The following is a 25,873-nucleotide window of genomic DNA, read 5'->3' on the forward strand; positions in this document are numbered from 1 at the left end:
ATTTTGATTAGCCGGAATAATTCCAGGTGCAATCCGATATAAACGAACAGGGCCTTAGCGGTAGCGGATCCCGGGCCCGACCCTGACCCGGTCGGTGGGTTCGTTCAACGGTCAAACAACATATCCCACTCGAGTCAAACCGCCAAAGTGATGGATTGGATTGAATGACCCATGATTAGCGACCACAAGACCGCCTGGATCGTTCCAGCAGAAGGCAATAAGGCGTCACAAGTCGTTTTTCGCCATCAACTCTCCCTTATTATTATAATTATTTAATTTTGCTTTTACATATACTACAGTGCAAATGTACGAACGTATGAGATTGGATTCGAAAGTTAGTACCTAATGCTCTCTTCCATTTTGAGTTAAAAGTTATTTTAACTTTTTTAGGTATCAATGTTTTTAAATTCAAATACCAGCGAGTGAAGTTGATCAGATGCTGAGTACTGAGACTCTGAGAGGATAGCAGGAGATGAGAATCAGTCAATCAGAAGCCGTGACCCCCCCCCCCCCCCCCCCCCCCCCCCCCCCCGACCCGGCAAGGCGGGCAGCCAATCGCAGCGCGGTCTCCCCGATCTCGGCCGGTCAAACAAATGATCGGCTTCCTCTGCTCGCCTCGCCTCGCCTCAGCTCACTTGAAATTCCCCCACGCGGACGCGCTTCCCCCTCCGGCCTCCCTCCCTCGCTTTCGCTTGCTATAAAAACATCCTCCTCTTCCTCCACGTCGAGCCAAGCCACTCCTGAGTCCTGATCTCCGATCGCTCGCCACCTCACGACCGGACTCCCCTGCTCCAGCTCTCACCTATCCTCGAAGCAGCAATGGCTGAAGCCGTGGAGAGCGGCGGGCGGGCGCTCCTGGTCTCGGAGTTGGGCCGCGTGCAGGACCTGGTGAGCCAGCTCGAGCTGCAGCTGCGCGCGCCCGCGGACGCGGACTCCGTCGACCTCTGCCGCTGCCTCGTGCAACAGATCGTCGCGCTCACCGACCGCTCCATCGGCATGCTCCACTCGTCACCGGACCTCGCCCCCTCGCCGCTGACCGCCACGGGGAGCCCGATAAGCAGTGACGCCGCCTCCGACCACCACCCCTTCCGCCCCGCCGGCGCCAGCCCCAAGAAGCGCAAGGCCACGGCGCGCTGGACCAGCCAGCAGGTGCGCGTCAGCGCCGACGACGGCCACAGCTGGCGCAAGTACGGCCAGAAGGACATCCTCGGCGCCAGGCACCCGCGGGCCTACTACCGCTGCACGCACCGCAACTCGCAGAACTGCCTGGCCACCAAGCAGGTGCAGCGCGCCGACGACCACCCCGCGCTCTTCGACGTCGTCTACCACGGCGAGCACACCTGCAGGCCCGCCGCCGCCGGCGGCGGGTCCAAGAGGGCGCAGCAGCACAACCCGCACGCGCAGGCCGCGCTGCAGGGCCTCGCCGCGCGGCTCACGGTGGCCACCACCACCACGGACAACGCCGCCGGGCTCCCGCCGATGACGCCCGAGAGCTGCCCCGTGCGGGGCGCCTCGTCCCCGTGGTCCCTCGCGTCGCCCGTCGGCTCCGACTTCAACGGCTGCCTGCACCAGGGCATCTCGCCTTGCCCGGTGCCCGGGTACAGGGACTGGACCTCGGACGTGGACCTCCAGGAGGTGGTGTCATCGGCGTTCGCCGCCGTCTCGTCGGTTGCGCCCCTTCCGGTGCCTGACGACGAATTCATGCCTCTCGAATGCGTCGAATACGTATTCGACCAGAACTTCGACATTGACACCGCAATGCCAAGCCTCTACTATCCATGAGAAGAGCAACTGATCGGCAGCACTGTCCACTTCTCCAAGACAGGAGGGAGGAGCAGAGCTGCAGCAGAGGAGCCTATTCCTGAGAACTGTGCAGTAGCAGAAGCCAGCAAAGCTTTTAGGATACATTTTAATGTCTCATTATCTTTTCTTTCTTTCTTTCTTTCCCTTTCATGGGTTGGGTTTTGTTGATTTCACTCAGCAAGAGAAAAGTTAATTTTTACTACTCACGGAACAATCAGCTCAATCTCAGAAATTATGTTCTCTTCATACTGTTCACTTTCATGTTTGCATACCATCAATTCCTTAGAGCACGACAAATCTTAAATAACGCATTCAACAGCCAAGTTAAAATCAAACTCGGGACATCTTCAATGTAACATCACTCGAGAAATGATCGTGTGAAACAGATTCTGATTTAAGCCCCGTTCGGTTAGGCTGGAACAAAACTAGGAACTATTCCAGGTTACTAATTGTTATACAAATTATACAATTATTCCAGCTGAAATCCTTTCTGGAGTAGATTCCTGAATAACCGAACGGGCCCTTAGCCAGAACAATTACAAGCGTTTTGGAGTCTTGTCCAACAACAGAAATGTAAAGACACAGTCACACAACAGCAGAATAAAAACGCAGTGCTACATCACAGCTCCTAGCAGCCCCGATGACAATTGTGGAACAATTACACTGACATCTCAAATGCTTGAAGGTTGCAATGCTTAAAATGTTGGATAACATGTAGCTTCTCAAAACTTGATTTCCGGAAAATTCCACGAATTCAATACAAGCTACCCTATGCCTTCAACTGACCGATGCAGAAATCCTCGATGATATCGAAGACCCTAGTGCCGTGCTGTGGCCTGTGGGTCCATATAAAAGAATGTCATGGAGCTGAGCAAGGAAAACAGAAACTAACCAGAGATTGAGTCCGTTCATGCAAGAAGCATGAAAGTGGCAGTAGCAAAGGTGTATTGTGACACATTTCCAGTCCAGGAGAAGGCAGAGTAAGAAAGACATGCTCCATCAATACCATGATTGCATGACATAGCTATCTTGCAACGAGTGGTACTATGTGTGTCGATAACAAAGTGAGCTAAATAAGGAACTCTTGAATTTGTAGTTTTGGACACACTGGAACTTCAGCTCAAAATGGAAACGTGTTTAAGCTAATTTATCAGTCTAGTGTAATTTAACATGAACTCCCTACAACAAACAAAACCAACAATAATAAGACAAGCATTACAAAAGCATCTAGCAACTTCTATGAAATTATTGGTTGTGTATAGTATTTCTGTAGAAAGTATTAGCAGTAGCAATACCTGGATAGGCAGCACCGGAACTAAAAAAACTGACCATTTTTGCCTATCATTATAGCAATACTGTCAGTCTTTTTTTTTCATTTCCTTTCGAATGCTTTTTTACAGAATATCTAAAATGATGCTAAGTCTTCATCGAATATTGTTTAAAATATCGGAGATGAATAATCTCAATATGAAAAGGCATACTATGTAAATTTTTAATGATCAAAAAGCATGATTTTCTAATTTCTGAAGAGACAATTCCAAGAAAGGCACTGAAGTGCTGAACTAATCAGGCAATGACAGAGCATGTTATGAGGTATAGGAAGCAATATAAGTTACAGACCCAAAAAAGCCCTCTGTGGAATCACCACCAGCATTATTTAGAATGGCATCTCCGCCTGGATGCTCCTCTACATAAGGAGTGACATCATAGACCTGGTTCAACAACCAAAGATAAATTTAGAAGACCAAAATATTTGAATTTCCCTATTTTAAAGTCTAGGGCAATAAATTGGGACAAACTGATATGCATTAGCATTATACAACCTTGTCCTTGATGACGATCCAACAGTCCTTCCTTGTGTTATGTTTAGAGATCTCTTCCTTCGTAAAGCTCCTAGATGTCTGAATGTAGAAAGACAATAAAAACAAAAGGTATGATCTCTTCAAGCTATCTAAAATATTACAAGTATTATGGTGCAAATCTGATGAAAAATTTGTCTTGTAGTATGCATCTGTAGGCTCAAGAAAACTAGCCGGTTGAAAATTAAGAGTTTACCATTCCAGCTCCTAAGTCGGTTCCTTTTGATTTACCTGCAATTTGAAAGTTACTCAGATCCAACCAGGTCAAGCTACTACAATCTACAATAAAGTATGCAACATGTACCTTTATTTTGCGATTTTGGGATCGCAAAGAGAGCTCCTAGTGCCAAAAGAATGACAAGTGAGATAATGATAATAATCTCCATTTTGCTCCTCTAGAATTACAGAACTTTGCAGCCACATAAAAAGTTCTGTACTGAAAAGGGGTCAATCAAGAACAGGGCCAAAGTATTTGTTAGAGGAAGTATTGCCGCAGAATTAGATGCATCTACTGATATGTAGGGAAGTACACATATAGACATATAGTTCTAGAGGTCAGCCACTAGGTGCCACTAGGCTGGACCCAACCTCATGCAGGAGATGGGCTCAGCCTAATATATATAAACCCTAATACGCATATATAGATAGATCGACAAACCTAGTAGGCTGATTGTAGTATATTGTCTCGCTGAACGTGCCATGCAGGAAGCCATTCTTGACGTCGGGTTGATGTACTAGCCAATACCAAAAGAGAACCAAGGAGAGGACCGTACGGATAGTCACCAGTTTGACCATCTGACCGAGTCTCATTGTAGCCCACTCTAGGCCGGTGGTTGAAGTCCCAAAGAACCTAGTGAGCCTTGGAGCGCTCCAGGGACCCATCGGCATAAGACGTATGCTTGAAGATCCACTTGTCAGTGACGACATTAGAACCAGGTGCACGAGGCATCATGTCCTAGGTGTCGTTCGTCATCAGCGCTTCGTACTCCTCTGCGATAGCACAACGCCAATGAGGATCTGCAAGGGTGCTACGGACGGACATCGAGACAGAATACAAGGCCTGCAAAGACGCTGCAGCGCGGATGAACCGGTCCACGGGCTATCGAAGGACATGCTTGGTCCATGTGGCCATAGGGTGGTCGTCGAATAGCGGGGTGACGAGCTCGACGTTGGAAGGGAGGGAGCGAGTTGGCTATTAGAGCCAGGTGCATGTAGACGATGGTCTTTGAGCCCGCATGTAGCGCGGGAGATGGAGGTGCAGGGGTCGGAACCGGGCGCGGACAGCGGATGGAGACGATGGTTGGTGTTGCAGATGAGCGGGGCATGGGAGAGGAGGGCATCGTGGTGGCCCGGGCCTAGAAGCCCGGCGGGGCCAGGGGCGCCAGGGGCACGCGTGGCACAAGAGCCAGGGCCGCCCAAGGTTAGAATCTAGGCGGTACCATGGGTGCTGGCGGAGATGTACATGCAAGGAGTGGGATCCCAATGGCGAAAACCAAAGAACATGACTCAAATAAAAAATCATGGTTAGTTAGATGGGGCGAGGCAGAGAAGGAGAAATCTACCTCATCAAACACAACGTGTTGGGAGACAATAATGAGGTTGGAAGAGGGATCAATACATCAGTATCCCTTACGATCAAAAGAATATTTGAGGAAGACACACCAAGTGGAAGGAAGTGCAAGTTTGTGGGGAGCATCCACAGAAGGTTGGGATAGCGGGCGCAACCAAAAACGTGGAGGTGTTCGTAAGAGGGGGAGAACAACACCACATGGGGGCAGAAGGTGTTGATGTTCTTTGTGGGTAGACGACTCAACAGGTATGTCACGGTGTAGAGACCTTCAACCCATTAGCATGTTGGAGCAGAAGCATGGAAAAGCAGAGAGGGAATGACATTAATAGTAAAAGGAATAATATACTCGGCTTTACCATTCTGTGAAGAGGTGTAGGGGCACGACATCCAGAGTAAAGTGCCATGAGAGCGGATAAAGGTCCGAGTGTAAGTATTACCAAACTCGTGCCATGGTCGCACCGGATGGCCTGGATGGAGTAACCGAATTGAGTGGAAACACATGAGAAAAACTGGGACAAAGTAGTGAATGTGTCGGATTTCAAACGCGGAGCAAAGGTCCATAATTAATGAGAAAAATCATCAAATAACCAAGTAGTATTTGTGACCATACATGCTAACAACAGGAGATGTCCACAAATCACAATGAGCCAACTCAAATGGTTTGGAAGCTCGACTGGAGGAACTAGAGAAAGGTAAATGGGTATGCTTTCCTAGCTGAAAGGCATGGCGAAAATCATGTGTGCTTTTATTACATGATATAGTTGATGTCATGTGGGGTCACCACTACCAGCGTCGGCCACGCGGCCAACAGCAGATCAGGGCGCAGGAATAGCTGGTAGTTGCTAGTAGCTAGAAAATAGGAGATTTGTTTAGAAGATAAGCTCACGGCCAGCAACAGATCAGAGCTGGCCGCTGCTAGCAAATAGGGATAAGTTGTTAGGAAGTTGTTTAGATAAGTATAGAGAATAAATAGCGGTTGGTTACGTCGGCCTGGCTATATATAAAGCAGGTGGCTGTTTCAATAGGGCAAGCAAGAATTTCCTATCTCCTTTCTCCTATTGTTCCTCTCTAATCTCACTTCCTTCACAATTGGGTTACCAGGCAAAATCCCAGGCGCCTTTGCTGACCGCGACTACGAGCTCCGTAGTCGGGGCCCTGCTGTCTTGGGCATTGGAGCCCTTGACAACCTGGTATCGCGATCCAGTCGATCCTCTGACCCACATCCGCCTAGCCCACACGCCACACCAACTACCATGGTCGCGCCATCAACAGCAGACCTCGCAGCCCTCATCACCAAGTTGACTGCAACCGTCGAGACGCTGTAGGCCAAGTTCGACGCACTGGAACAACGCCCCACCGACACATCCGCGTCCGGCTTCCGCACCACGCATGGAGCCGACCACCACATCGACCGTCCACCACGTTTCCAGAAGATGGACTTCCCCAGGTTCGACGGAAAGTCCGACCCCCTGGCGTTCATCAACCGGTGTGAATCATACTTCCAGCAACGGATCGCGGCCGAAGAGCAGGTATGGATGGCCTCCTATAATCTAGAGGATGGCACCCAGATATGGTTTATGCAGATCCAGAGCGAAGAAGGCACGCCGTCATGGAGACGCTTCGTCGAACTGCTCAACACACGCTTCGGGCCACCTTTGCGCGCCAACCCACTCGGTGAACTCGTGGCGTGCAAACGCACGGGGGTAGTCGCAAATTACCAGGAGCGGTTCGAGGCCCTCCTTCCCCGCGCCGGCATGCTCACGGCGCTCCAGAAGGTGCAACTTTTCACCGCCGGGCTACAGCCCCCCCCCCTCAGCCTCGACGTCAAGATCCACAACCCACAATCACTTGCCATCGCCATGAGCCTCGCCCGCAAGCTGGAACTCCGTGATCAGTGTGCGGCGGCCCTCGCCTCACAGCCTCGACGTCTACAACAACGGGGGCTTCTACCAAGACCTCCCCCACGCCTGGCGCTGCCAGCTCCCCACCCGCCAACTATAGGCCAGCAGGCTCCGACGACCGTGGAGGGGCGCCAGGTCCGGCGGTTGTCCGGTTGTCCCAGGCCGAGATGGAGGAACGGCGCCGTTTGGGGCTGTGCTTCAACTGCAACGAGAAATTTGGGCACGGTCACAACCGTGTCTGCGAGCGCATCTTCCTCATCGACCTGGCGCCGGCAGACGACGAGACGGACACGAGCGTGGAGGCTCTGACCGATGACGAACCACAAATCTCGGTGCACGCGATCACCGGCATCCGCACCAGCGAAACGATGCAAATGCGCATCAAGCTGGGCGGCGTCTCCCTCCTCGACTCCGACTCTACCCACAACTTCATCGCCGAAGAAGCCGCCAGCCGCACCACGTTTCCGCGTCACCAAGACGACAACCTCCACGTCACGGTGGCCAACGGCGACCGGGTGCCATGCCCGGGCGTGTACCACGGCGTCCTGTTCTTCATCAACGAGGAATTCTCCGCCGATTTCTTCATCCTGCCCCTCGCCGGCTACGACGTGGTCCTCGACACCCAGTGGCTCGCCTCGTTGGGTCCCATCCTGTGGGACTTTGGCGCCTTGACCATGTCTTTCTGAAACGACGACCATCAGGTGTGCTGGCGCGGGCAGGCAGTACCGTCCAGTCCAGCACGGGCGACGATCTCATGCAGGCCCTCCTGGACGCATTCACGGCAGTCTTCACCGAGCCCAAGGGCATGCCACCGCCCCGCTTCCGCGACCACGCCATCACCCTGCTTTCGGGATCAGCGCCAGTGGCCGTACGGGCCTACCGCTATCCAGTGGCGCACAAGGACGAGCTGGAGCGTCAGTGCGCCACCATGCTCGACCAGGGCATCATTCGACGGAGCTCCTCGGCGTTCTCTCCGGTACTGCTCCTGCGGAAGGCCGATGGCACATGAAGTTTCTGCGTCGACTATCACGCCCTGAACGCGATCACGGTGAAGGACGCGTACCCAATCCCGGTGGTCGACGAACTGCTCGACGAGCTCCACGGCGATCGTTTCTTCTCCAAACTAGACCTCCGATCCGGCTACCATCAAGTCCGGATGCGCACCGACGACATCGCCAAGACGGCATTCCACACGCATGACGGCTTCTATGAGTTTCTGGTCATGCCGTTCGGGCTCTGCAATGCCCCGACGACATTTCAGGCACTCATGAACGACATCCTGCGACCGTTCCTGCGCCGGTTCTTCCTCGTCTTCTTCGACGACATCCTCATTTATAGCAGGACATGGACCGATCATCTGCGATACGTGTGCGCCGTCCTCGACATCCTCCACCACCACCACCTCTTCGTCAAGCGCTCTAAGTGCGAGTTCGACGTCACCTCCATCTCCTACCTTGGGCATGTCATCTCTGTGGCAGGCATCGCCATGGATCCGACCAAAGTCCAAGTCGTCGTCGAGTGGCCGATCCCTCGTTCCCCACGAGCGGTGCGCAGCTTCCTCAGCCTAGCCGGCTACTACCACAAGTTCGTCAAGACATTCGGAGCCATCGCCGCGCCCCTCACCGCTCTTCTCCGCAAGGAGGGGTTCACCTGGTCTGCCGAGACTGAGGAGGCGTTCACGGCACTCAAGAACGCCATCACTACAGCATCGGTGCTCGCACTGCCCGACTTCGGCCAGCCCTTCATCGTGGAGTGCGACGCCTCGACACACGACTTCGGCGCCGTGCTCCTCCAAGACCAGCACCCGGTGGCATTCTTTAGCCGGCCCGTTGCTCCTCGACATCGCTTCTTGGCGGCATATGAGCGCGAGCTTATCGACCTAGTCCTCGCCGTGCGCCACTGGCGGCCGTACCTTTGGGGACGCCGCTTCCTGGTATGCACTGACCACTTCAGTCTCAAATTTTTGCTCGACCAGCGCCTCACCACCATTCCGCAGCATCACTGCGTGGGCAAGCTCCTGGGTTTCGACTTCACAGTGGAGTACAAAGCGGGCAGCACCAACACGGTGGCCGACGCTCTGTCCAAGCACGACACAGAAGAGCCGGTGCTCCTCGCCATATCGGGTCCTACCTTCAACTTTGTCGAGCGTCTACGCCAAGCTCACGACACCGACCCTGCTCTGGTCACCCTCAAGGAGGAACTCATAGCAGGACAACGCACGGGCGCATGGTCGCTGGTTGATGGGCTCGTCGCGTTCCAAGGACGCCTCTACATCCCACCAGCATCGCCACTCCTCCACGAGCTCGTCACCGCCATACATGATGATGGCCATGAAGGCGTCCAGCGCACCCTACACCGCCTACGACGTGACTTCCACTCCCCAAACCTACGGCGGACGGTCCAGGACTACGTCCGCGCCTGCGCCACATGTCAACGATACAAGTCAGACCACCTACATCCAGCCAGCCTGTTACTGCCCCTTCCGGTGCCAGTCGCGGTCTGGGCCGACATCGGGCTGGACTTCGTCGAGGCGCTTCCGCGTGTGGGAGGAAAATCCGTTATCATGACGATGGTGGATCGCTTCAGCAAATACTGCCACTTCATCCCGCTCGCACACCCGTACACGGCAGAGTCCGTGGCCCGGGTCTTCTTCGCCGAGATCGTGCGCCTGCACGGAGTGCCTCAATCCATGGTCTCGGACCGAGACCCCGTCTTCACATCCATCTTTTGGCAGAAACTGATGCGCCTCACCGGAGCCAAGATGCACATGACCACGGCTTTACATCCGCAAGCCGACGGCCAGACGGAGGCCGCCAATAAAGTCATCACCATGTACTTGCGCGGCTTCAAGGGGATCGACCTCGATAGTGGTTGCGCTGGCTTCCCTGGGCTGAGTACATCTACAACACCGCCTACCAGTCGGCGCTCCGCGACACTCCGTTCCGGGTGGTTTATGGCCAAGATCCACCCTCCATCCGCTCGTATGAGCCCGGCGAAACGAGAGTGGCGACAGTCGCCAAACACATGGCGGAACGTGACGAGTTCCTGGCGGACGTACGTCACCGCCTGGAGCAGGCCCAGACCGTCTACAAGCGCTTCTACGACAACCATCACCGAGACGTCCGCTATGCGGTGGGCAATTGGGTGTGGCTTCGTCTGTGCCACTGTGTTGCCTCTTCACTACACATGCCCACGTCAGGGAAGCTCAAGCCACGGTTCTACGGACCGTACCGCGTCACCGCCATCATCAACGACGTCACCTACCGCCTGGAGCTTCCACCCCGCGCCCACCTCCACGACGTATTCCACGTCCGACTCTTGAAGAAATTCGTGGGCACGCCGCCGGCCAACCCACCGGCCCTACCGCAGATCCACAATGGTGATGTTGTTCCAGAACCGGATCACGTTGTACGCTCCCGCTTGGCCCGGGGTGTCCGCCAGCTTCTGGTTCACTGGAAAGGAGAGCCTGCCGCATCAACCACGTGGGAAGACGCCGACAGTTTTATCGAGCGCTACCCCAGCTTCCAGCTCGAGGACGAACTGCTCATCGAGGGAGGGGCTTCCACCCTGCGCCCACCTCCACGACGTATTCCACGTCCGACTCTTGAAGAAATTCGTGGGCACGCCGCCGGCCAACCCACCGGCCCTACCGCAGATCCACAATGGTGATGCTGTTCCAGAACCGGATCACGTTGTACGCTCCCGCTTGGCCCGGGGTGTCCGCCAGCTTCTGGTTCACTGGAAAGGAGAGCCCGCCACATCAACCACGTGGGAAGACGCCGACAGTTTTATCGAGCGCTACCCCAGCTTCCAGCTCGAGGACGAACTGCTCATCGAGGGAGGGAGAGATGTCATGTAGGGTCACCACTACAGTGTCGGCCACGCGGCCAGCAGCAGATCAGGGCGCAAGAATAGCTGGTAGTTGCTAGTAGCTAGAAAATAGGAGATTTGTTTAGAAGATAAGCTCACGGCCAGCAACAGGTCAGAGCTGGCCGTTGCTAGCAAATAGGGATAAGTTGTTAGGAAGTTGTTTAGATAAGTATAGAGAATAAATAGGGGTTGGTTACGCCGGCCTGGCTATATATAAAGCAGGTGGCTGTTTCAATAGGGCAAGCAAGAATTTCCTATCTCCTTTCTCTTATTGTTCCTCCAATCTCACCTCCTTCACAATTGGGTTACCGGGCAAAATCCTCGGCGCCTTTGCTGACCACGACTATGAGCTCCGTAGTCGGGGCCCTGCTGTCTTGGGCATTGGAGCCCTTGACAGTTGAAGCATTAGACAAACTAGACAACACATTAGAGACAGGGTAACTAGGACGACGATACCAGGTAGACGCAGCAACAACAGACATGACGCAGGGGGCAGGAGACCCAAAGAGGCATTGTGTGTAGAAAGGGTCAGAGGCTCAGAGCTATTGGACCTCATGATCATGTTTCGGGTAACGAGATCCTTCAACTCCAAAGAACACGAATTGTCAATAGTGAAGCAACAAATACAAAGGAAATTCTAAATGATATAAGGGGTGAGAAGAATGTTGTTGAGATAGAATGGCCCGGGAAGAACCGCGCCACATGTTGAGGTGATGGGGAGGATGGAGTTATTACCAACAACAATAGATGAAGGTGTAGTTGAATTAGATGAGCAGAAGAGGGAGATGTTGCCGACATGTTGGTGGTATGGTTGGAGGCGCCAGAGTCGGCCACCCAATTGATGAACGTAACATGTGGATGCAGAGCCATAGTGCTAAACGAGTTAGCAAGAATTTACTAATCCCAGCTATCGGTTCATGGAGTTCAACTTGGCGGTGTAGGCGGTTGTGATGGGAATGTTGAAGCCTATAAGGGTTAAGAGACAAGTATGTCAGACGGTCCAAACAGTACAAACGCCGCCATCATGGCCTAGGACACCTGGCGCAGCTATTGCTGCTGGCTGCTAGGAGCCAGGCCAGGAGCATGGTGATGCTACCCGTCCACCGGTTGTAGAAGGCCCGCCAAAGAGTGTTACCCCGACCACACCTTTCTTCTTGTCAGATCGTGAGATGGGAGTGGGTTGCTTTCAAGTCCCGAAGGAGTGTGCCAAAATAAAAAGGAGCTAGGGCAGCCGATGTGGGGGCGATCGACGGGGGAGTGGCGATGAAGGCCATTAGAGCAACAGCAAGACCAGTGGTGGTCATGTTGAGATCCTCCAGAACAAGATCGTATTGAATCTTAAGGAAGGATAGGAAGGGGGGCGTCGAATGATGGCCCCGACGTGCCCATGTCAGCCAAGGAGTCGGACATCCCCTTCAGCTTGTAGCAGTAATCACCAACAAAGAGGTCATCCTGGACAAAGGTGTGGAAGGTGGCGTTGAGTTAGAGGATGCAGGTCACAATTCATAAGAAACTGGTTCTCGAGAGTGAGCCAGAGGTGGTGTGCCGTGCCATTGCTCCCTGGCCATCCGACATATATTGGGGGAGATGGTGCTGAAGATCACGGAGATGACAACGTAGTCCATTCGATCCCAGCATGAATCGATGTCTAACAGAGGGCTAGACAATATGTGGTCGATGGGGCCTGGACAAGGAGGTTGACGATAGCAGCCTCATAGGCTACAACAAGGTCATCCTATGGGGGTGCCCTAAGGTGGGGGTCAACGGCCATGTGGTGTTGTAGGCCCAAACCCTATTGAACGATGGTGACCTCCTACTCGAGGGCGGCGACGACAGCCTTCTCGTTTGAGAAGGGTGGCTGCCTAGATGCGAGCACGTGTGTTGGCAGCCTCCTTTTCCACAGTCTGAATAGCGGCAAGCATGTCGTCGATCCTCTTGCGAAGGTCGTGACCTCAGCGCGGGCGTACACCTCGACAGTCGATGAGATCCCTACCATGAGTGCAGGAGGTGGGAGGAGATGTTTGTGTGTTGCTATGGTGACGCGAAACAAGGGTGGCGGTGGCCCCAAAGGGTGGCTGCCCTAGAGAGGCAGCAGCCATGGGAGGAGCAGAAGCGAGATTAGATTCGTGATACCATGTTAGAGAAGGTATTGCTGTAGAATTAGATACATCTATTTATGTGTACGGGAGTACATATATAGTCCTAGAGGTAAGTGACTAGGGAAACCCTAGGCGCCAATAGGTTCAACCCAATCTCATGCAGAAAATGGATTGGTCCCAATATATATAAAGCTCTAATACACATATAGGCAACAATTAATATTCTAACAGTATTAATTGCACAACGAGTAACAATTGCATATGGGCTTTGAATCAATAACGAATAAGCATGATGTCACATCCTTGGTGAAGAATAGCAAAAAAAACATGACGGTGTCAGCACACAACACAATGAAATGGTATTTCCATGAAGTCCATTGGATCACTGACATAACATATTATGGAAGATAACAATCTAAGGCTAGACTACAACCCCCTAAGTCGATCATGTCATCTTCTGAGAAGATGTTACAATCAGTGCTAAATTGGAGAGAGAAGTGTGGGGCGGGGAGGGGGGTACACCAAGGTAGGTGACACCAAGAAGTTGGATGATGTTATTAATGATGCATTAGTATAAAGGTATATGTGGCCTTTGTTTAGGGAACTAAAATAGTATGACCATATTACACAAGGATCGTCAATATACTATGTTGTCATTCATTCCACGAAGAGAACAAAAAAGTGCTGAGAACTCAAATGAAATGAATAGCTTTCTAAAAATGAATGAGTGCAGGCTCAGGCCGACCTCTAATTAACATGAAGGGTGAGCAAGCATTCATAGTATTTTGAATTGAAAGGTTGGTAACCCTGTTTTCAAGTCGGCGACTAGTCGTCCAGGCGGTCTTGAGAGACCTACTTGGAGGTCCGACTCGACTTTTCTCGTAAGTCGCCCGACTTGCCGACGACTGAAAAATATAAGTCGACTCGACTTGGGCTAGAAAGTCGACCGACTTGTCCTAGTTCGGCCCAACCAGAGGCCCATTAAAAAACCTAAACCTAAACCCTAACTTACCTGAAGCCGCCAGCCCTCCTCTCTAGCAGCTATTGCCCCTCCGTCGCCCCTTCTCTGCTGCAGCAGCCGCCGCCCCTTCTCTGCGGCAGATAGCCGTCGGTCTCCCCTGCTGCAGAGAGCCGCCGGTCTCCCCCTGCTGCAGAGCCGCCGCCCCTCCTCTGCAGAGTCGTCGCCCCTCCTCTGCAGCGCAGAGCTGCAGCACAAAGATGGAAGATACAATTGCAGATCGACCACAAGGGGAGTCAGGAAGCCAGCAGCCATACGATCCAGCTAAAGATCCTAAAAGAAAGGCAAAATCGAAGGATCCAGCATGGAACTATTGTTATTGAATGGATTTGAACAAAAAAGATGTGGTGAAGTGCATACTTTGTGGCAAAATCGTTCATGCAGGTGTTAGAAGGTTGAAGCAGCACCTTGTTGGTGGTCATGGTGATGTTGCTAAGTGCTCGAAAACAACATCGGCAATTAGCAAAGAGATGAGTGATTATTTGAAGAAGAATGCTAGACAGAAGCCTATTAACTTGGATGATGATAAAGATGATGAAGTTGAAGTACTTGGAGAAGGGGAAAGTAGAGCATCCCATTCAGTTGTTCAACCCAGTTCCGGAACAGCCTAAAAGAGAAGGCTCTCAGCTAAAGCAAGCCAAAACAATCAACACGCGTCGAAGTCTTCTAAGTCAATTGCATCCATGTTTCGCAAAGCACCTGAAGATGTGGTTCGCGAGAGACATTGCAAGGGCAACACTCAAACTACATTGCAGCGAAAGAGCAAGGCGGAGAAGGAAAGAACAGATATGTATGTTGCTGATTTTATATATGAGAGTGGCTTACCACTTAATGTCATCAACTCAAGGGCCTTTGAGATCATGCTTGAGGCGGTTGGGCAATATGGTCCTGGGTATGTGAAACCCTCATATCATGATGTTAGGGTGTCATTGCTTGAGAAGGCAAAGAAGAGTGTAGATGAGATAAAAAAGACTCATGAGTTGGCTTGGACTGAATTTGATTGCACACTTATGTCTGATGGTTGGACAAATAGGAGGGGTCGACACTTGATCAATTTCCTTGTCAATAGTGCAACTGGCACATTTTTCTTGGAGTCTGCCAATGCCTCAAGTGAGACAGCAGATGCTCAGATGTTAGCTGCACTATTGGAGAAAAGAATTGATGTCATTGGTAGAGACAAGGTAGTGCAGATTGTTACAGATAATGGGGCTAACTTCAAGGCTGCTAGAAGACTTTTAGAAAGAAAAATCCCTCACTTGTTTTGGACTCCATGTGCTGCTCACTGTTTGGACCTCATGCTTGAGGACATTGGGAAAATTGGAGAGTTCAAGAAATGCATTTCCTATGCTCGCCAAGTGACAACCTTCATATATAGGCATGGCAAGCTTCTTGATGCCACGAGGGAGAAGATAGGGGGTGATTTAGTGAGACCTGCAGTTACAAGATTTGCTACATCTTTCCTTACTCTCCAGTCCATATATAAACATAAGCAAGTTTTGAGATGCCTCTTTGTTAGTGATGATTGAACTAGGTCCAAGCTATCAAGCACAGAAGCAGGAAAGAAGGTCACAGAGATACTTCTTTCTACAAATTTTTGGAACTTAGTCCAAGATTGTATTCGTGCATCACAACCACTCCTCATTGTGTTGCGAATTGTTGATGGTGATGAAAAGCCAGCCATGCCAGAGGTTGCCGCTGCCATGGATATGGCAAAAGCAAAGATCACTTCGGGTTTTGAAGGTAGAGAGACAATGAAGAGGAAGTTGCTTGTCATTATTAATCGGAGGTGGCAAGATCAAATGGAGGTGAAGTTGTATGGGGCTGCATTGCTATTAAATCCAAATAAGTTCTTTGAACTTCAAAAAATGATCCAACAAAAAGGGAGGTTGGTAAGCTGAGGGTAGCATTCAATGAGGTGCTATGGAAGATGGTTGAAGATTATGACCTTCAAGTTATAATCAGTAAACAAGCTGATGAGTATATGAATATGGCTGGCCCTGCCTTCTCATCACCATTAGCAATTAGAGAAATACAAAAAAAGAGCCCCAGTAAGTTCCATTACCTCATTAATCATTTAAGTTTTGTATGGTTGGCAACAATAATTCAACTTCTCTTCTCTTTTTTTAGTTCGTTGGTGGGATGCATATGGTGGCCTTGCATTTGAGATTCAATCCTTTGCAAAGCGCATCGTTAGCCTTTGTTGTTCCGCTTCCGGATGTGAGCGCAATTGGAGCACTTTTGAATTTGTAAGTAAAAAGTTGTCATTTCAGTTTATATCTTTTTAATTGATTTTAGGACACCACCACTAATTCATTATTTAACACATAGATGCATACCAAAAAAAAGGAACAGATTGGAGCACCAAAGGTTAAACAATTTGGTTTATATCCAATACAATAGAAAGATGGCAGCTAGGTTCCAAAGATTGCGTGAGGAGGGAAATATTGGTAACCCTTTAATTTTAGAGGATTTCCAATGGGACAATGAGTGGGTGGACAATCAAAATGAAACAGTTAGAGAAGGGGATGATCTTGCATGGACTCATGTGGATGATACAATCGATGCTTCTAGTTCACTTCAAGGTCGCAACTTCCCAAGAAGAGCCCGATATGAGTCTGTTTATTCAAGGCGTTGTCAAGCTGCTGCTACACAGGAGGAGAGAGTTATGGAAGAGGAAGAGCAAGGCAACGAGGGCAATGAACAAGATGATGAAGAGTACATGCCTAATGATGATGAAGAAGTGGATGACTTTGGTGAATCCCCACATAACAGTCCAACTTAAGCTGGTGCTGGTGGTGAAGAAAATGCAATGGATGATCTTGATTTGGGAGATATTTAGGGTATCTAGTATCTATCTAGCTGCAGCATCATCTTAGCTATCTAATGGAGTTTATTTCCTTTCAAGTTTGAACTATATTTTCTTGCTATTTGTTTTCCAATTTGAACTATATGGCTGTTATGACTTATGAGTTTATGACTTATCACTTATGTGGCTGATTTGGTTTAGTTTGAGGCTTCAAATGAGGTAAGACTTGCTATTTATTTCAGTTTCGTTCAATTTCAGACTTCAAAAGAGGTAAAACATCCTCTTTCTTCATATATAATTGATATATTGTCTATATGAAGCCATTATATAGGCAAAACAGCCACTATATTGGCAAGTCGACGACTAGTCAACTGACTTATAGACTAGTCACCAAGTCAGTATCTTGTCGACTCGACTCGACTTACCGACTTGAAAACCTTGGTTGGTAAATAACTATAAAAAATAAATATAGAAAATTTCAAGTGGATGAAGTGGGAATTGGAAGGATGCAGCGGAATAATGTGGTTGATATATGTGCAAAGGGTTTCAGTTAAAAAGCAGTAGGGAAGGGTCATAATAAGGCCTTTTGCTGATAACAAAACTTACTACAGTAACAAATTTACAGGGATGCAAATAACATTCCAAACAATTACAACCATACTTAGCCTAAACAAGAAAAAACAAATTAAAATGTGGTGCATCTGAAGATAATTTTCATCTTCCTTCACAGTGATGAGCAAGTAATTAGCGAGTCAAATTACTTTTAAAAGCATCAATGATCTGACAAGGATTTTTTGCTTCCAACCATGGTTTTATACCTAGTATTTTTCTTTTTCCCCCAATGTCAAGTCAACATGCTACAAAATGGATCAGGGTTTGAACGGTAATAGAGGAAACAATGCTTTGTTCAGTTAAATAGTACACTCAGCTAGGTGTCCTGGAATACGAGTGAAGGGAGCATCCCAGCATAAATACACGTTCAGGGACAATCTGGTCAGAAAATCCCACTTGGGTGTGAGACGGACTACATCTAGCCTAACTTAAAGGTACAGAAACGACTTGCAGGAAGCAAGAAAGACATCATATGGAACTGGTGCTAATCAATCGATCGTCAATACCATCTACCCCTACAGGGGCACAACCCACTACTTAACTCGTAGCAACACTGCAGCAGTGGCGATGGGGCTGCAACAAACCCCCCGTGGCACATGAATCCCAAGTTCACAACAAACTGCATGGGTTAGGATGTAGAAGCAGCTATACCGATCCAAAAAAGAGGAACACCGTGACTATGGATTCGGATTTTGGAGCGACTATCCCAATAGCACAAAGGAAGATCCTGATTAGAGGACAGCACGAACATCCCATCCAAGCGAGACTAGGCTAGGAACTCCTTACCAGTAGTAGTAGAAGAAGAAGCCAATCCGGGTGCAAATGAGGTGGGGATGTAGGGATATCGCTCCGACGCAGGACGGCGGCGGGAGAGCGGTGTGCGCCTGATGGCCGGGAGTGAGCTTGTTTGGTTGAACGACCGAGGCGAATTTGCATCCGGACGTGAAAGTTAACCGGGGGCCGGACACGATCTATCGTGCTTTCCGATAAAAATTTTAGGACCAACACGATCTTTAATAATTTTGTGTCGAACCATGTTGACCCAAACATTTAAAATCTAAATCAAGCACAGTATCGTATCCAATTTTAGTCACAAAACTGAATGCATAACATATTTGATTTTGTTTGGTTTACGAAATATAACGTAAATGATAATAATTCACACTCGACTACTAGCAGTAATAAGTTTGAATATGTCGAAATCAATTCTTAATGTATCTAATTACGATAGAAGTTAAACAAATATGATTTAACATTATCATTTACTCATTATGTTATAACTACGTGAACCAAACGGTATCTTTGTGTGAGGATCAATTTCCATATGTATTCATGTCATAAGTGTAATATATAAAAAAACAACGCTCAAATCGTAAATAGATAATAATAAATTTTATTACATCATATAGACAATGCTCAAAGGGTTTGCTCTATGTTTTTATAAAATAGAATATAAATTGAAGATTATAACATTAGAAACATTATACGCATCACTTTATTCTTTTTAGAAAACCATACGGAGGATCCAAAATAGTTATATTGCAAAGCTATAATATACATTTTAATGCTAAAATAACAAACAACATACTATCCATTATTTTTATTAGAAAACACATAGCCTATATTTCTATTAAGAAAGATGGATCCAAATAATATAATCTATTATTTTATTACAAAAGTATGAACACTAATTAATTTATTTTAAGATTTATTTAGAAAAAAACTCTATATCATAATTAATATTGATAAGCAATATATATATATAGACACATATATAAAACTAAATCACATTATATAAAAGAAAGAATTAACTAGTTCAATTATCTTTTATTTTTGATTGAGGGATATATGGGCTACATTTCCTTCTACTTCTTATTTAGAAAAACTATTCTTAAACAACTATAATAAACATTATTTAAATTGAATAAGAAAACATAAAAAATAACTATTAAAAAGAGCTATTTTAATATGATTAGCACATGGTTATGGAGCTAATGAAACAAATATTACTTTATTTGGATCTAGAATATCTATTTTATAACGAAAACGATGACGCAGAGACATATACACGATTAAATGTAGATCGGAGAGGCTAGATCGCAAAATGTGACTTCTTCCTTCATTTACTGTCATAAGAGGAAGGAGGAACCTCGGCTAGGGAAGGGAAGGGAGCTTCAGTCGAGGAATTGGCGAGGGCGGGCGTGCAAGCCGAAGTGCGAAGATCGCCAACGGGGCACGGAACGCGGGGCACAGTGGCGGCAACGAGCGTAGAGGCAAGCAAGCAGAGTAGGAGCGGCACGACGGGAGCAGATGAGCGAGCGAGGGGGGAAGCTCGAGCACTGGGGAAGAGGAGCGAGCGGGGGAGTGGAACAGACGAGCACGACGCGGCTCTATAAAGACTAATCTTTAGTTTATTTAGTCTCTATTTTACCAAACAAAAAAATAAAGTAGGTATTAATTGATTTTAGCTTATAGTTCTTCATATGGCCCATGTGAAGAACTAGAAGCTAAAATCAATTAGTATCTACTTTACATGGGTGTTAAAATAGACTAAAGGGTAACATTTACTTTAATGCCCTTGCCTAGAAAATTAGCATGAAGCAAAAAAAAGGTTATTTTAGTCTTTATATATTGTACTAGCTGGATGCTCGTGCGTTGCAACGGGAATATATAATACCAGTATACTACGATAACTTATATACAAAATCTGTGTTATATTGTTATGAGAAAATGTTTCATAATCAATTTGTAATCCTAGCCATACATAAATTTTGTTATTTTAATCTAGTTATTTCACCATTACATTGCAACCATCAGTATCATGCAGACTTCGATATATGCTACGTTTTGTATGGTCTCATCATTGGAGAGCACGAGCACGTTCCACACATGCCGGAAAAATTCCCTCGTACATCGTTAGTCATCAGACACGCACCACCATATGCTCTTGCTTAAACAAAAAGGTAAGTGTGTATGTGTTTGCGAAGACAATTAAAGGCAGACCGGCACAAAAGCTACCCTGACGGTGGCGAGGATGACGAACTGGTCACTGTTGTCGATCCTCCTCTGTGTCACCTCCGGCGCCAAGATGACGCCACAATCCTCGATATAGTAGTCGTCGAACGCACGCGACATGACGAGTACCGATGACTCTTGGTTGGGCTGCCAAACGAAGTGCATACCGGGCTCATCAGCGAGGTAGTACCCCTGGCCGTTGCACCACCGAATGCGCTATTCCACTACATACATCATGTTCGAGGACACTCACACAACATCAGCAACGTCCATCGTCCCAGCGCACAAGAATTCATGTCCGGTCAGTAGCGACTTACGTGGCAGGTTGGGCTTCAGGTGGACGATGAGCTGGACAGCGTGATGGCGTCGTCGTCGGATGCGGTGTCCAGAACAACCCGAGAGTCGTCGACGTTGGCGACAACCATGAGGCCCCCCTGCTTAACGATGGACAGCGCGGTGCAGCTGCTCTGGACCGCGTCCAAACGGCGGCTTCGCGGGAGCTTGTCGTACACAGCGGCACATGCGACCACGTAAGACTGCTTTTAGAGGTCGAACTGACAGTCTCCAAGCTTCTTCTCGTCATCGATGAGCGATGACAACGCGAATGCCTCCTGCTCATGGATTTTGTTCGGGGTTTGAAGTAGGAAACATGGATTCATGCTTGGCGTTGGTTTATGAAAATGGCTCACAAGTCTGATCCATGGAAAAAAATATTACGAAGAAAAGATTTCACACATGCAAAAAAGGGAATTTAAGTATAATGCATTATTCAAACAAAAGAAATAGCATGCAAAGCACTTCTTTAAATAATATTACCTCCATCCAAAAATATAATTCAAGAATATCGGTGATACTTATCTACTACTACGCATTGTGCAATGGTAGCAAGTGAGCTTGTAGAGAGATGTAGTAGATGTGTTTCCTGTCATAGATGTAGACATAAACACATATACGTGGGTGCCCGTGCGTTGCAACGGAAACATTTAATATCATGATAACTTATGAACAGATGTGTGTTATACTGTTATGTGAAAATGTTTCGTAATTAATTTGTGATCTTAGCCATACATAAATTTTGTTATTTCAATCTAACTATTTCATTACTACATTGCAACCAACAGTATCGTGCAGACTTCTATATATGATAGCTGAATGCCCGTGCGTTGCAACGGGAATATATAATACCAGTATACTACGATAACTTATATACAAAATATGTGTTATACCGTTATGAGAAAATGTTTCATAATCAATTTGTAATTCTGGCCATACATAAATTTTGTTATTTATAATCTATCTGTTTCACCACTACATTGCAACCATCAGTATCATGCAGACTTTGATATATATCACGATTTGTATGATCTCATTATTAGAGAGCACGTTTCACACATACCGGAAGAAATTCTCTCGTACATCGTTAGTCATTGGACACGTACCACCATACGCTTTTGCTTAAACAAAAAGGTAAGTGTGTGTTTGCAAGACTAATGGTCAAACATCGTATAACCACAAAGTTAGAATACTATATTAATATATTAAATAAATTAATCCAATAGACATAGATTAACTCAATTAACATAGGATAAATAAATATCTAATTATAAAAGTATGAAACATGGTATAATCAATGTTGTTACTGCATAGTAAATATTCATACGAGACTAACACAACTGGAACGATTCAATTTGGAATTAAAATGGGGAAGTTACGAATTTCCAAAGTTTCTATGTATTTGATATAGGATTAATTAGAAAATCAATTTTATTGTTGTTTTCATGACAAAACAGAGGTATTATGTGATAAAAATAATATTATAGAATTATAGAAATTGGAATGAACTCATTTGGATTTAATATGAAATTTACATGAATTAAATGGGTTTCTACAATTATTTTTAAACTAAAAATCAATTTCTAAACTCCTTTTCCCTATTTTCTTTATTTCCTGGACTGCGTCCCAAATTCCAGAAAGATAAGGAGCTAATCTATAAATGTTTTTCTAGACTCAGTTAGCATAGAGAGTGGACGGTTGGTTAAACACAAAAAACGTTTTAGTTGAAGTTGTACACAATTCAACATGAGTCATGTTGGCTAGAGGGTGGAAGGCTAGGCATTCTGCTCAATAGATCCAAGGTTTGATCTCTAGGCAGCCACAGTTTGATTTTTTTTTCTGCGTGCGGAAAACTGGTGTGCGGGATTGGACGGCTGAGATTGTAGAACGGTAGAATGGACGGCTGAGATCGCAGAATGGCAGAATACAAAAAGGCAGGCTACTATTGCTAACTTAATAAGTAATAGAGATAGAGATTTAATGTATTTAGAAAATATATATTTTGATCTTTATGTATTGCCCAGAAAAATTAGCGGAGAAGAGGAAGAAGACGAAACGTTGGTGCGGTGTGATGCTCCACTCGGCAGGAGGCGACGCGGCTGGCGTCCTGGCAAACCGGCGGCGAAGCGATTCGGTGGACATCGGCGATTGACAAAGCAGGCAAAGGAGCGCCGGGTTGAAAAAGATAATGAGGCTAACGAGTGGGTCCTACATGGCATTGAATGAAAAAGAAAAGAGCATAAGATGGGTTGCTGTTGGACTGGTTCGACCCGGGGCGGAGGCCGAGCAGGCGGTGTATTTTTATATATTTTTATTTATTTTGAAATTCCTTTCTTTATTTCTTTAAAAAGATGAATATACTATAAATATAGGTTCCAAAAAATTATAATAAATTCAAAAATATTATATTATACATAAAAATACCCAATTTTTACAAGAAATATGTTTACACAACCAATCTATGATTTAAATAAATTGAACTTCACACAAAGAATTAAATTAAATGAAATCTTTGCAATTTATTATCATACAAAAATCATGCTTCAGAAATGAATGCATCAAACAGTAATTTAAATTTTATATTCCTAAAAGTTAATCACCTTTTATGTTAGTATTTCCTTTATTATGATAAAACTTTTCCACTCTAATGGATTTATCAACTAAGGTTGAATTGTTTTAAATTGATGGGTTTGGGTTGTTACAAAACCTACCCAAAAAAATTCCGTCCTCAAGATTAAAGAACTTCTAGAAATAGTTGGGGAAATTATGCTCTAAGTTCATCCTCTCTTTCCTAAGTTGCTTCATATTTAGTCACACGCAGATTTAAGGATAAATCCAGATGCATATTAAATATGTGTTAGGATCAAGTGTCACACATATGATGACTCAATGTATAGAAAACAAAGCCACATATTTATTACTTAATACAATTTTTGTACAACATTACTTAATACACCATACTACGACAACGATCCTTCACAACCATAGTTGACTGGGAGACGATAGACTAGACCTCCCCGAACTCATGGTAGCAATCTTCATGCTCCTCCCACAGTACCTGTTCTTGACCTGGTATGATTATAGCAAGGGTGAGCTCCCATACGATCATCGATCAACAAGTGTGGGAAAAAGTGTAGTGTAAAGCTTACCAGGGAAGATGTTTAAGGTTGATCATTGCTTTTAACTTTGTTTGTCAAATTTTATTAGTAATTACTAAGTATAGGTGCATACCAACCCAATAACATAATTGATCAAAAATAAGTAAATACTCATAATTCAATGTATCTCTACTATTTATTAAGGCTGCAAGAGTAGCCTGCCTCTGACATATTCTGCCTTCAAGCGATCTCGACCGTCCGATACACCATAGAGTCCCTTTGTCGTCTGATGCGTGCACTCTCTCCCCCAACGCACACCCGCTCGTGATCTCTGTTTTGCCTCCCCTATTCGGATCCAAAACCCTAGGCGACGTCCGCAGCCTGGATCCTAGGTCCCGCTCCCCATCAAGCAGTCGCTCCTCCACCATGCTTACCCATCCCACGTCGCATCGGCCTCCTTGCACGCCCTCCTGTTCCACCGGGGACCGTCAGCAGTCGCTTCCCAAGGTCCTCGACGTGCCCAACCTGAAGAAGCTATGCGGGAGGTTCGTCTCCACCACGCCCTGCCCTAGGCGCTTCGACCTCCGCCTCCACATCCGCTGCGAGCACGAGGCTGGCAAGACAGAGTCGTCGTCGAGCTCACCGCACACGACCACCTCTATGACGCCTACGGTTGGTCACAGGCCGATCCGGACCAGTGGCCTGCCGTCGTGCAGTTGCGCTAATGCGTGTCATGCAATTGCGCCAACACCATGCCCAGTTGAATGTTCGACACCTATCGATCTGCCGGACGTGTGCCTCCTATTCTCGAATTTGTTTTTGCAGTGCACATCCGTCGCGCGTTGTAGGGAGTCGGCTCCTCGAAATTCTGGTGTGCTCATTCGTCACAATTCTGAGATGTTTCATATCGCTGCATTTTTTGGTCTAACCAGGTGGAGCAAACGATGGGACGGGTAGGTGTAGTGATGTTACTTCTATGTTGGCTCCATAATTTTGGTTCATTTCTTTGTTTCTGTTGTACTTTTAGGTTTCTACAACAAAGCAAGTCTAATCTAAGGTCGTCCTCATCTCTTCGATGCTCTGTTCGTATCACACACCTCGTCTAAGGGCTTTAGCGTACTATGATTAACTTCGTGTTATAATTAAGTTCTGATCCTATTCATCTTTTTCCCTTGGTCCTGTTACCTATCATGTTTATATGAAATATTGAGACGATAAAAATTATTCTGGCAGGATATCATGTTCAAAATGGGTGTAGCATAGAGATGGAAGCAATGGCAAATATTTATAGTTTCTGTTCTGCCAAGATTAGATGATTCTTGATTACTGTTGTGATCTGACGATATGGAATTTCAAGTGCAAAAAACTATGTTGTTGTGATGTTTTTATAATTTTGAAAGTGGGGGAGTGGCGCAACAGCAATGATGAAGTAGATTATGTCATATTTTTCTGCACGGATTGTGTTGCAGGGGACATAACTCTTAGCAATTGATATAGGAGCTGCTATGGGTTTGCTAAAAAGAGCTCTTATTGGGGATGAACTAACTCAGAGGAAAAAGGAAGACTCTTCAAAGAACATTGATAGCTTTGGCGTCTGTCGTTCCTATAGGAATACTCATGCTTTTGCTTATGAGTCTTTCTTGTACTTGTATTTCTACTTCTTGAACAAATAGAGGCTTAGTAGGCCCACTTTATTATTTGATTTAATCTATGTGGAGTAATCCTTTTAACATTTTGCCTTATCCGCGTGTACTGTGGGCTACTAAGATTCTTGTCTAGGGGTTGAGTTCATGGATGATGGTTGTTTTCCCTTCCTTACAATCGCCCTTGCGCCTTTTTGGCCCAAGATCTTTACTGGTTGCTGGTCTTCATGTGTTAGTGGCATTGAT

General features: G+C 46.8%; 2 protein-coding genes across 3 annotated transcripts; one reads left to right on the top strand and one right to left on the bottom strand.

Annotated features, from left to right (window-relative positions):
* The first annotated feature begins 735 nt into the window (after positions 1 to 735).
* LOC100280987 (uncharacterized) lies at positions 736 to 2,005 on the top strand. Its single transcript, NM_001153907.2, has one exon. The coding sequence runs from the start codon at positions 820 to 822 to the stop codon at positions 1,780 to 1,782; it is 963 nt and encodes a 320-aa protein (NP_001147379.1). The 5' UTR covers positions 736 to 819; the 3' UTR covers positions 1,783 to 2,005.
* A 122-nt stretch (positions 2,006 to 2,127) lies between these two features.
* Positions 2,128 to 19,920, bottom strand: LOC103653407 (cytochrome B5-like protein). Of its 2 annotated transcripts, none has more exons than XM_008680323.4 (6): positions 18,325 to 19,920; positions 3,967 to 4,093; positions 3,859 to 3,893; positions 3,627 to 3,704; positions 3,424 to 3,515; positions 2,128 to 2,639 (listed from the first exon to the last, which is right to left on the bottom strand). In XM_008680323.4, exons 2-6 carry the CDS (start codon positions 4,046 to 4,048, stop codon positions 2,573 to 2,575), a joined length of 354 nt encoding a protein of 117 aa, XP_008678545.1. In that variant the 5' UTR covers positions 4,049 to 4,093; positions 18,325 to 19,920; the 3' UTR covers positions 2,128 to 2,572. The 2 variants fall into 2 exon arrangements, with proteins under 2 accessions (XP_008678545.1, XP_008678544.1); XM_008680322.4 differs by having other exon boundaries at positions 3,967 to 4,098; positions 18,325 to 18,530.
* Between the last annotated feature and the right edge of the window lie 5,953 nt (positions 19,921 to 25,873).

The sequence above is a fragment of the Zea mays genome, chromosome 4 (assembly GCF_902167145.1).
Source record: "Zea mays cultivar B73 chromosome 4, Zm-B73-REFERENCE-NAM-5.0, whole genome shotgun sequence".
NCBI lineage: Eukaryota > Viridiplantae > Streptophyta > Magnoliopsida > Poales > Poaceae > Zea > Zea mays.

What these genes read in the sequence shown, in the direction of transcription:
- LOC100280987 (NM_001153907.2), top strand. Translation starts at nt 820, where the DNA reads ATGGCTGAAGCCGTGGAGAGCGGCGGGCGGGCGCTCCTGGTCTCGGAG.
- LOC103653407 (XM_008680323.4), bottom strand. Translation starts at nt 4,048, where the DNA reads ATGGAGATTATTATCATTATCTCACTTGTCATTCTTTTGGCACTAGGA. An exon ending in CCCAAAATCGCAAAATAAAG is followed by an intron (nt 3,894 to 3,966) that starts GTACATGTTGCA and finishes TTCAAATTGCAG; the next exon opens with GTAAATCAAAAGGAACCGAC. An exon ending in GGATCGTCATCAAGGACAAG is followed by an intron (nt 3,516 to 3,626) that starts GTTGTATAATGC and finishes TTGTTGAACCAG; the next exon opens with GTCTATGATGTCACTCCTTA.